The 11,788-nt window shown below is 60.1% G+C and overlaps 1 protein-coding gene across 1 annotated transcript; it reads right to left on the bottom strand.

Moving 5' to 3' along the window:
• Positions 1-448: 448 nt before the first annotated feature.
• Positions 449-11,529, bottom strand: LOC137456572 (IgGFc-binding protein-like). Its single transcript, XM_068168066.1, is given in 16 exon segments — positions 449-835; positions 1,520-1,806; positions 2,147-2,527; positions 3,239-3,438; positions 4,054-4,207; positions 4,209-4,430; positions 4,432-4,464; positions 4,466-4,516; positions 4,518-4,630; positions 5,297-5,443; positions 6,422-6,560; positions 6,562-6,747; positions 6,749-6,913; positions 9,121-9,716; positions 10,221-10,552; positions 11,216-11,529. Coding segments are annotated over 15 exon segments (2,853 nt in total). The 5' UTR covers positions 10,342-10,552; positions 11,216-11,529; the 3' UTR covers positions 449-777.
• Positions 11,530-11,788: the final 259 nt, after the last annotated feature.

Here is an 11,788-nt window from a genome sequence, read left to right as displayed (position 1 = left end):
GACCCCTGCAGGGCTCCCACGTGAGGCCTCCAAAGAGGCCTGGAGTGGCCTTGGGAGCAGCAGAGAAAGGCCCCCAAGGGGGTCTGGAGTGCCCCACAGCTGCCAGCTGCAGAGATCCTGCCCCAGTCCCCCCCCAGTGCTCCCAGTGTGGCTCTCACTGTGCCCAGTGTGACTCCCAGTCCCCCCCCAGTGCTCCCAGTGTGGCTCTCACTGTGCCCAGTGTGACTCCCAGTGTCCTTCCCAGTGCTCCCAGTGTGGCTCCCAGTGCTCAGGAGAGGCCCAGCCTTGTGCTCCAGCCCCCTCCCCAGCCCCATTGCCCTTCTCTGGCCCTGTTCAGCCTCTCACTGTCTTGGGTTAGCTCTGGTCTGGTCCTAGTTCAGGTCTGTCCCCAGCTCAGGCCTGGTCCCACCCCCAAAGGGACCAAGAAACTCCAAGTTCACACCACCAAGACCTTCTGGAGGGGTTTATTATGGGAGCCAGCAGCAGGCAGAGGCTCCTCAGTGGGAGAGGACCCAACAGCATCCAGGTCCTCCTTGGCAGAGGACCCAGGAAGCCCAAGGTCTCTCTGCTGGTCTTTGAGGTCCTTCAGCCACAGATGTCCCTCAAAGCTCCCTGCTGGTGTCCTCCTGGGCTTGCAGAAGGTCGACCCAGGGCTATTCTTTGGTGCTTCCCAAAGCAGGAGAAGCTCTGGAAGGTTACTTCTGAGGGGGGCATCAACTGGGGGTGAGGAGAGGTTGCAAGGTTGTCTTCTGGTATGGGTCCAGCAGGTGGCTTCATCTACTGCAGGGGGTAGATAGGGGCTTCCACCTCCGTCCTCATCAGCTTGGAGGCATGGCTGGAAGAGATGAGATATGGGTGGCCACCAGGGTGAGACATGGATGGCCACCAGGGTCTTCCTTGGGGAGCAACCAAGAGCTTCATTGTCATCCTGCTTTGGAGAGGAACCAAAGAGCTTCAAGGTCCTCCTTGGTGAGGAGCTGACAGCTTCAAGGTCCTCCTAGAGAAGGAACCAAGAGCTTCAAGGTCCTGCTTTGGGGAGGAACCAAGAGCTTTGTGGGCCAAATGGGTTCATACTGGGCAGGCTGGGTGAAATTGTTTCAGCTTGACCTGGAATGGTCCAACCTGACCTAGAATGGTTCCAGCGTGGCCTGGAATGGTCCAACCTGGCCTGGAATGGTTCCAAGCTGGCTAAACACATGAGAGAAGGACAGCCAAGGAGAAGACACTCACCAGTGGAACGTCCTTGGCTTTGGCTCTCAGTCACTGTGGATGAAACCAAAGAAGATGGAGAAGTTCTTCTTGGAGGCCAAAGAGCAAATCCCTGGATGCCCCACGGAGTTTGGACCCTGCACCCTTGCTCTGCCCATGGTTGCACCACCTCTTGCTTCCACCACCTCTTGCTTCCACCACCACCTCAAGCTTCCATCACCTCACGCCTCCACCACTACCTCAAGCTTCCACCAGCTCATGCTTCCACCACCAGCTCATGCTTTGAGGAAGGGCTCCAGGGCTCACTCACCACCCTGTGAAGTCCTTGGCCTTCCAGGCATCTACCACCTCCCCAACGCTCCTCATGGTCCGACCGTCAGGGAGCTTCAGGTCATCTCCGGGGTCTCCGTTGAAGTTCCCACATGGAGCACAGAGCTGATTGACCAAGGTGGCCCCAACGACCACTGTCACCTCCCCACTTGGGCTGAAGAGGACATCCAGCCCTGATGGGTGGGAGATTATGATGTCCCCCAGGGCTTCCTTCAAGGAGATGACTTTGGCCACCACAGCTGGAAGTGGGGTGAAGAGACCATTGACCTGCAGGGGGAGAGGAAGCCCCATGATGGGTTGGAGCCCACCGGAGGACTCCAACTTCTCAGGTTCAGGTGGAACTCAGGTGGAACTCCTGAGAACATCTAAAGCAGGACAAGAAGCACAAAAGAGGTTGAAGCCCTGCAGAAGACTCAAACCTCTTGAGGAGGAACATCCAAGAACATCTGAAGGAGGAGAAGAAGCCCAAAATGGGTTGAAGCCCCCAGAGGACTCCAACTTCTCCTCCAGGTGGAACACCTGAGAACATCTAAAGGACAAAGAGAGGACTCCCACCCCACTTCCATGTCCCCTCCAAGATGGTTGTCCACCCTCTCCTGCCACTCACCCACACCTCCCCGTTGGCGTTGACCCTGATGAAGGCCTCCCGGAAGAAGACGAAGGTGGCCGTGGCGGCAGGCACTTGGTCCTCTCTGCACTCACTGACCTCCACCACCACCTTGAACCAGCTGGGGGACTGCTCCTGGCACAGGGAGGCCACCTTGTAGGTGCCACTGGCCAGGAGCCTTCCGCTGGCACCGTCGAAGGTGGTGAGGGTGGCCCCGGGGCGGAGCTGGCAGCGACCTTCCAGCCTGCTGCACCTCTGAGCTCCGTCCTGCGTGGTGCAGCCCTGCCCCGGGGGACAGCTGGTGTCCTGGCAGAGGAGGCCTCGGGACAGGTCGCAGCTGCAGCTGGTGGAGCAGTTGTTGGCCAGGATGGTGTCGCCTGCCTGGGTAGGAGAAGAGCAGAGGGTGGTGGAGCAGCTCCAGAGCTTGAGGTGCTTGGCTATGTCCAGCTCCCTGCAGCTCCGGAGGAAGTGGAGACGATCTGGAGGTGATCTCCCTAGAGCTGGAGACTATCTTCACACCTCCAGATCATCTCCAGCTCTAAGGAGATGAAGATGATCTGAAGATGACCTGGAGAACCACCACCAGATCATCTTTAGATCTCCAGCTCCTTTCCAGATCATCTTGATCTCCCTAGATCTGGAGATGAGCTGGAGAAGATCTGGAGATTCATCTCCCTTGATCTGGAGAGGACCTGGGAGTGGAATTTTCCACCTTCAACTGGAGAAGGCATCCCAGAGAGAGAAAGAAGCAGCAGGACAACCCAGCTGGATGAAGACTGACCTCAAGATGGTTGCATCATCCAGGTTGGACAACCCAACCCCATCAAGGCCTGAGGCCTCCAACCAGCTCCACCACCCAGGTGAGACAACCCAACCCCATCAAGGCCTGGACCTCCAACCAGCTCCACCATCCAGGTGGGACAACCCAACTCCATCAAGGCCTAGACCTCCAAGCAGCTCCACCATCCAAGTGGGACAACCCAACCCCATCAAGGCCTGAGGTCTCCAACCAGCTCCACCATCCAGGTGGGACAACCCAACCCCCACACTCCTTCATCCCCCTGCTCTCCCCCCGCCTGAAGCCAACCTCACCTTGAGGTACCTTCCATGGTGGACACAGCCACACCTCTCCAGGGCCACGCAGGCGCCGCCATCGAAGAGGAAGCCTTCGTCGCACTCACAGCCTTCGAAGCAGCTCCAGCTGCAGGGCACCGATGCGGTCAGCCCGGCACAGGTGAAGTCACAGGTCCTGGTGCAGAGCTCGTAGTGGCTGTTGGGTGGGCAGGGGAGGGCTGGGGGAAGGGTGAACAGTGAGGAACCAGGAAGGTGCCACCTTCAAAAGCTCCTAAGTTGGTCTTGGTGGACCTTGAGGAGCCCTCAGAGGTCGTTTGAGCCAAATGTGGGAGGGTCTTGGGCATCTCTGGTGGCTTCCAGAAGAGGTCAACCCAACTGAAGCCTGAGTTAAGGCCCACATTGAAGGCTTGCCATATCGTGGTGGACCTCAACAGTTAAAGGACACCGATTTGGAGGTCATTTGACCCAAATGCTGGCTGTCCTGGGCATCTCTGGTGGCCTCAAGGAGAACTTCACGGGGAGGTGACATGGTTTAGGTGGAAAGCAAGGGCAGAAGTGACTCCAGGTGGACCTCCTGGAGAACTTCAAGGAGGTTTTGGGGTGAAGGACATGGTTTTGGAGGACACCAAGGGCAGAAGTGCCTGCAGGTGGACCTTCTGGAGAACTTCAAGGGGTTCTTAGGGTGAAGGGCATGGTTTTGGAGCACACCAAGGGCAGAAGTGACTCCAGGTGGACCTTCTGGAGAACTTCAAGGGGTTCTTAGGGTGAAGGGCATGGTTTTGGAGCACACCAAGGGCAGAAGTGCCCCCAGGTGGACCTTCTGGAGCACTTACGGCAGAAGGTGGCCGATCTCCACCTGCCGACCTCGGCGCCGGCGGCTTGGCACGCCGCCGTGTAGGCCTGGAGGCTGTGGCAGAGGACGTCCCTGGCTCCTCCAGCAGCACAAAGGTCGTGGAGGCAGTGGTTGAAGTACTCCACAGGGCTCACCCTGGGGGTGGCAGGCCCCAAAAGGTCCCTTGGGGTCCTGGATGAGGCCGCAGGAGTCGGCGGCTCTGTAGGGGGCAGCGGCGGCAGCGGTGATGTCGCAGGGGGGGCACTGCTCGGGGGCGCAGCCATCAGTGCAGGCTGCCCCCTCCACCTTCCAGGAGGTGACAAAGTCTTGGGTGCTGCTGGCCAAGCTGCCGCCGGGCAGCCGGAAGTCGTCCCCCGGGGTCGCCGTTGTAGTTGCCGCCCAGGCCGCAGACGCTGGCCCCGGTAGGCGTCAGGGATGGTGAGCAGGAGGTAGGAGGCTGAGTTTGTAGAGCAGGCGCAGGCCGGCGGCTGTCTGCAGGACGATGTTGTTGCCCTCCTGGCTCACCTTCAGCTTCCTGTCCTCAGTCACCCAGGGGCAGGGTGAAGAGTTCTCTGTTCACCTGCCCAGGCACAGGGTGCGGGGGGGTCGACCTCATGGTCTACGTCTGGAGGGTTGGGGGAATGTCAGTGGGTGAGGGGGGGGTTGGGAGGAGGAGAAGGAGAAGAGAAAGAGGAGGAGGAGGAGGAGGAGAAGAGAAAGAGGAGGAGGAGGAGGAGAAGGAGAAGAGAAAGAGGAGGAGGAGGAGGAGGAGGAGAAGAGAAAGAGGAGGAGAGAGGAGGAGGAGAAGGAGAAGAGAAAGAGGAGGAGGAAGGGGAGAAGGAGAAGAGAAAGAGGAGGAGGAAGGGGAGAAGGAGAAGAGAAAGAGGAGGAGGAAGGAGGAGGAGGAGAAGAGAAAGAGGAGGAGGAGGAGGAGGAGAAGAGAAAGAGGAGGAGAAGAGAAAGAGGAGGAGAGAAGGAGAAGGAGAAGAGAAAGAGGAGGAGGAGGAGGAGGAGAAGAGAAAGAGGAGGAGGAGGAGGAGAAGGAGAAGAGGAAAGAGGAGGAGAAGGAGAAGAGAGAAGAGGAGGAGAAGGAGAAGAGAAAGAGGAGGAGAAGGAGAAGAGAAAGAGGAGGAGAAGGAGAAGAGAAAGAGGAGGAGGAGGGGGAGAAGGAGAAGAAGGTGTGGCCCTCCCACTTCCCGGACCGTGGAGACCTCTCCCCGCTCCTGCATCCCTTCCCCACTCACCCATCACCTCCCAGCTGCGTCCCCGCTCCATGCTGATGGTGGCGCCGTGGACGCTGACCTGCACCCTCTTGACCAGTGCCAGGCCCCCGTGGCCGCCCGCGTCGTGCTCCAGCAGCACCGAGAAGTTGGCCAAGCGCCGCTGGGGGGCTGCAGACCTGGGCCAGGACGTAGGTGCAGGAGCCGGGCAGGTGGAAGGCTCTGCCGTCGAAGGTCAGGTAGTCGAGGGTCTCCCCGACACCACCAGGCGCCCGTAGCTGGCAGGGAAGCAGCCCAGGACCCCATCCTCCACCCTGCACTCCTCATGGGGCGCCGCAGAAGACCTCCTCACACTCCACCAGCCTTGGCCTTTGCAGAGGCAGCGCTCCCGGCAAGAGGCTTGGTAGAACTCCTGCCCCTTCTGGTAGTATTGCCCCTGGTGGTCGCAGCCACACTCCTCGGCCGGGACGCATTGGGCTCCGCTGAGGACGAAGCCTTGGTCGCAGAAGCAGCCTTCGGTGCAGGGAAGCGAGGAGCAGTCCTCGGGCTCGGACTGGGCACCACGCGGCAAGTGACCTGGCAGCTGGGGCCCACACAGCTCGTAGTGGGAGTGGCGAGGACAGGATGGACCTAGAAGTAGAGGGAGATGATGAGGAAGAAAGAGGGGAAGGAAAAGAGGGAGAGGGAGAGGAAGAAAGAGGGAGAGGGAGAGGGAGAAAGAGGGGAAGGAAAGAGGGAGAGGGAGAGGAGAGAGGGAGAGGGAGAGGGAGAGGGAGAGGGAGAGGGAGAGGGAGAGGGAGAGGGAGAGGGAGAGGGGAGAGGGAGAGGGAGAGGGGAGAGGGAGAGGGAGAGGGAGAGGGCCATAGTGGCCATGGCTCGGTGGTGGCCATGGCTCGGGTGGTGGCCATGGCTTCTGCTGCCTCAACTGTTGGCCTTGCTGACCTCCAAGACCTTCTCCACCCCCACCCCAGACCTCCCAGGCTCTGATCCCAACCTTTCCCTGCACCACCCCAACCTGGTGCTGCTGCTGCCTCTGCTGGTGGGCCTCCTTCTCCCCCCACTCACCACAGAAGCTGGAGGTCCTCCAGGGGCTCCAGGGCCACCCCCCTGGCTCTGGCAGGCGGTGACGTAGGCGGCGACGGCTTTTGCAGAGGGGTGTCTCGGTGGCCTCGGTAGTGGCAGGAGTCAAAGGCACAGTCCTCAAGGGTAGGACCTCGGGTTGAGTACCTGGTGGCAGGCCCCTGAGAGGTCCTTCGGGGCTGGCGATGACTCCACAGTACTGCTCCCCCACGGTAGAGCTCCTTCTGCTCTGGGCTGCAGCTTGGGCAGTCCCCGACGCCACCCTGCGGAGCAGCCCAGGAACTTCCCCAACCTGCCAGCTGCTGCCCAGCTGGACCTCGTCGGAGGCCCTCTGGCCCTGCCGGGGTGGTGAAGTCGTCGTCGGGGTCGCCGTTGGCGTTGCCGCAGAGGCCGCAGGACGGCGCCAGCGTAGGCCGCGGGGAGGATGACCCTGGCGTAGCTGTACCAGTCGAAGCTGACCCGCAGCCCGAAGGAGGTCCGGACGAAGCCGTGGACGCCGCTGTGGTAGACCTCAAAGTGCTCCTTCTGGCCAAAAGGGAGCTCCACGAAGGCACCATTGACCTGGGAGGAGGGGAGGGAGAAGGCCAGAGGTGGGGAGCAGGTCATGGGAAGGTCCTGAAGGGTAGAGGTGGGAGCAGACCCATGGGAAGCTCCTGTAAGGGCAGAGTTTGCACCAGGTTCATGGGAAGGTCCTGAAGGGTAGAGGTGGGAGCAGACCGTGGGAAGGTCCTGAAGGGTGGAGGTGGGAGCAGGTCATGGGAAGGTCCTGAAGGGTAAGAGGTGGGAGCAGACCATGGGAAGGTCCTGAAGGGTAAGAGGTGGGAGCAGACCATGGGAAGGTCCTGAAGGGTGGAGGTGGAGCAGACTGTGGGAAGGTCCTGAAGGGTAGAGGTGGGAGCAGACCATGGGAAGGTCCTGAAGGGTGGAGGTGGGAGCAGGTCATTGGGAAGGTGATGAGGTTGGGCTGAGCCTGGAGAGGAGCAGCCTGAAAAGGACCTTCTCAATGCTCTGCAACACCTCAAAGTCTAAGAGGGTGGGGCCAGGCCCTTCTCAGTGGTGGCCAGGGCCAGGGCAAGGGGCAGCAGGCACAGCCTGGAAGCTCAGGAGGGTCCATCAGGAGAAACATCTGGACCTGGAGGATGCCAGGGCCTTGGACCAGGCTGCCCAGAGAGGTTGAGGAGTCTCCTGGTCTGGAACCTCTTGAGGGTCCATCAGGAGAAACTTCTGGACTTGGAGGAGCCCAGAGAGGTTGTGGAGTCTCCTCTTGAGAGGTTCCAACCCCACCTTGACATCATCTTGGGCAACCTACTCTAAGAAGTGCCTCTGGTGGAGACTTGCGGTTGGCCTGGAAGGTCTCCAGATGTTCCTCCCCACACCCACCAGGGTGGAATTCTGGGAATTTGGTCCTGTTTTGGCCACCTTCAAACCTCAGGAGAATTCTGGCATCTTGCAACAATATTCTGTAGAAGGGAAGACATTTCCACCCAGCTCTGGTTGCTTAAGAGCTGGACCTCCTCCAGGAGAACCTGGCCCACCAAGAGGACAACATCCAAGCGTGGGCTTGGAATTCTGGCTCCCTTGGGCCAGGCTTTGGACCTCTGCCCACAGCTCCTGAGTCATTTTCTTGAGGAGAAGCCAAAATCCAGATGGAAGCAGAAGCCCAAATCCAACATGGAGACAAAAAAAGGCCACCAGGAAGTGGACAAGTTGGGACCTGGCTGGGGTTTGGGTGGTGGCTTTTGGATCTTCCACTTGAGGAGGGACAGTTAGAAGACCTGAAGGTGTTGAGCATGGAGGGGAGCAGCCTAAAAAGGACCTTCTCAATGCTCTGCAACATCTCAAGGTCCAAGAGGATGTGGCCAGGACAAGGGGTGATGGGCACAGCCTGGAAGCTCAGGAGGGTCCACCAGGACCTGGACCAGGCTGCCCAGAGAGGTTGTGGAGTCTTCCTCTTTGGCACCTCAAGAGGTTCCATCAGGGGAAACTTCTGGACTTGGTGGAGCCCAGAGAGGTTGTGGAGTCTCCTCTGGAGAGATTCCAACCCCACCTCGATGTCATCTTGGGCAACCACAGGGGTGCCCAAGACCACTACAATTTGGGTCAAATTACCTCCAAATCGGTGTCCTTCAACTTTTGAGGTCCACCACAGTACAGAAGCCCTTCGGTGTGGGGGCTAAACCCGGGCTCCGGTGTGGGGCTAAACCCGGGCTCCGGCGTGGGGCTAAACCCGGGCTCCGGCGCAGGGCTAAACCCGGGCTCCGGCGTGGGGCTAAACCCGGCCTTTGGCGTGGGGCTAAACCAGGCTCCGGCATGGGGCTAAACCCGGGCTCCGGCGTGGGGCTAAACCTGGCCTTCGGCGTGGGGCTAAACCCGGGCTCCGGCGTGGGGCTAAACCCGGGCTCCGGCGTGGGGCTAAACCCGGGCTCCGGCGCAGGGCTAAACCCGGGCTCCGGCGTGGGGCTAAACCCGGCCTTTGGCGTGGGGCTAAACCAGGCTCCGGCGTGGGGCTAAACCCGGGCTCCGGCGTGGGGCTAAACCTGGCCTTCGGCGTGGGGCTAAACCCGGGCTCCGGCGTGGGGCTAAACCCGGGCTCCGTCCTGGGGCTAAACCCGGGCTCCGGCACGGGGCTAAACCGGGCTCCGGCTTAGGTTGACCTCTTCTGGAAGCCATCAGAGACGCCAAGACCACCAAACCATCCTGAAGGTCTTCTCCAACCATCCCTCCCACACCTCCAGCTGCTCAGTGGCGCCCCCCAGGCGGTCACCTACCTTCACCTTCTTGGGGTACTCCTGGCTCATGGTGATGACGTCGCCGTAGACCTCCAGGGTGACCTTCTTGGTGAAGGACACAGCCTTGCTGCCGCGGTTGTTGTTCTCCACGGTGACCGTGAAGGGGACCAGGCCGGGGCCCTGCTTGCAGAGCGCAGCCAGCTGGTAGAGGCAGGTGCCCTGGAAGTCGAAGCGGAGGCCGTCGAAGGTGGTGTAGTGAGGGTCTCCTGTGCCCACGCAGGTCAGGAACTTGGCAGGCTGGCAGCTGGGGATGCCCTGGGCCACCACACACTGCTGGTGGGCTCTGCACCCAGCCTCCCTGCAGGTGACCTTCCCTCCGGCCTCGCAGCGGCAGCGGCGCCGGCAGCCCTCGTCGGCCCAGAACTCCTCCTGCAGCTTGTAGGATCTGCCCTGGTGGGAGCAGGAGCAGGACTCGAGGGGGATGCAGGTGGCCTCCCGCAGGACGAAGCCTGGGTCGCACTGGCAGCTCGGCCGGCAGGGCTGCGGGCAGGAGCTGGGAGCCTGGGGCTGGGTGCAGGTGGCCGGGCAGGAGGTCCCACAGGGCTCGAAGTGGCTGTTCGGAGGGCACCTGGGAGCTGTGGAGAGGAGGTTGGAGGAGAAGGTCTCAAAAGGTCATTGCATGGAGAGGCTGAGCTCGGCTTGGTGTCTACCGGGGGGTCTGAGAACCTTGTGTGGGTCCTGAAGGAAAGCCCTCCATGAAGTCTTGGTCTCATGGACATCTAAAGTCCAAGAAGGTGCAGTTTGGGCTGGTTGGGCATGCAAGGACCAAATCTTGGTCCTGGAGGTGTTGGTTGACCTCTACAAAGGGTTTGGTGGTCCAGGGACACCTCATGAGGGTGGTCCTTGAAAAAAGCCCTCCACAAAGTCTTGGTCTCACGGACAGCTAAGGCCCAAGGAGGTGCATTTTGGGCTGGTTGGACATGCCAGGACCAAGCTCTGGTGATGGAGATGTTGGTTGACACCCACAAGCCTCCTGTGGTGGCTATCAACTCCCAAATACCCCTGAGCAGACCTTCCTGAGGTCCTCTCCTTCCTCCCCTCCCCCCAGAATGCTTGCAGGCCTCCCTGCCGGAGCTTACCACATTCTCCTGTGTCCTGCAGCACCTCCTGCTCTCCACAACGGACCTGGCAGGAGGCATCTTGCCAGCTTTCAACCCACTCCTCCAGGCTGGGAGCTGGAGTCCCACCAGGAAGCTTCATCTCATCTTCCAGGTCCTCGTTGAAGTTGCCACAAAGGCCACAGGTGGCCCCGAAGTAGCTGCTGGGCAGGGCCAGGGCTATGGCCCAGTCCTCGTCATAGGTCACCTGGAGCCCAAACTGGGTCTGGAGGACAATGTGACCTTGGCTGCGGAAGATCTGCACCTTCTCGGCCCCCAGGGTGGTTGGGGAGGGTGATGGCTTGGTTGTTGACCTGGAGGAGACAAGGAGGAGGAGGAGGAGAAGACTTCATGGAGTGGTCATCAGCTTATGCAGTGTGTTGGAGGTTGGAAGAGACCTTTCAAGGTCAGGGACATCATCAACCAGAGAGGGTTGGTCCAAGCTCCACCCAACCTGACCTTCAGCTCTGAGGTTGGAAAGGAGCAACCCAAGGCCACCCTGAAGGGACATCAGCAGCAACTGGGTTGCTCCAAGCTCCACACAACCTGCCCTGGCCTTGTCCCTCTGGTCCTTCTTCCCCCCTTTCTCCTGCTCTTCCTCAACCACCTCAACATCCTCCTTCTTCTCAGGGGTTTGTCTTCTGCTGCTGCCTTCTCCACCTTCACCTCCACTTCCAGCTCCATGTCCATCTCCACCTCCATGTTCACCCTCTGCTTTCACCTTCTTCTCCATCTCTATCTCTACCTTCACCTCCACCTCACCCCCAATTCCATGTCCACTGCTATCTCCACCTCCACTTTCACCTCCTCCTCCACCTTCTCTTCCTCTTCTCCACCTCCTCCTTCTCCTCTTCCTCCTCCTTCTCCATCTCCTTCTCATTCTCCTCCTCCTTCTCTCCCTCTTCTTCTCCACCTCCACCCTCCAGCTGAATCTCCCACCCAACTCAGTCCAGGGTGTGAGGCCACTCCAAGCCTACCTTGATGTCACCACTTCCTCCTTTGTGGGATGGAGATGTTGTAGCCATAGGCATAGATGTTGGTCAGCTCCTCCTTGAGGTCACCTTCAGTCCTCTTGTCCTCCACACTGAAGGACTCCAGGGTGGGATCCTCACCACAGTACTTGGCCAGGGTGTAGGTGCAACCCCCCTGGGTGTGCAGGGTCAGGCCATCAAAGGTGTGGTACTGGAGGGGGTGGTGACCCCATGCAGGTGCCCATGTAGTCATGGGCACAGAGAGCTTCACCCTTCTCCACCCTGCAGGTCTCCTTGGGCCGGCAGCTCAGCAGGCGGCAAGGATCTGGAAGAGACCAGAGGTGGAGGTGACCTTTGGGGGCCTTGAGGACAGCCTTGGTGGTGGAGAGGGAGAGGGAGAGGGAACAGAACTAGATAGAGATGGAGTTGGAGGGGAGATGGAGGTGGAGGGGAGATGGAGCAGGAGAAACAGACTGAGAGGAGGGGGAGAGGGAGGCAAGCACAGAGCACTCACCCGCTGCTGCAGATGGCCACCAGGCCGTAGGCCTTCTGCTCCCGGACCCCAACGCTGAGGAGACC

This window comes from Melanerpes formicivorus, unplaced genomic scaffold (assembly GCF_026170545.1).
Source record: "Melanerpes formicivorus ecotype bairdi unplaced genomic scaffold, bMelFor1.0.p_v2 SCAF_130, whole genome shotgun sequence".
NCBI classification, from domain to species: Eukaryota; Metazoa; Chordata; class Aves; order Piciformes; family Picidae; genus Melanerpes; species Melanerpes formicivorus.
This window is presented reverse-complemented; position numbering and strand designations above follow the sequence as displayed.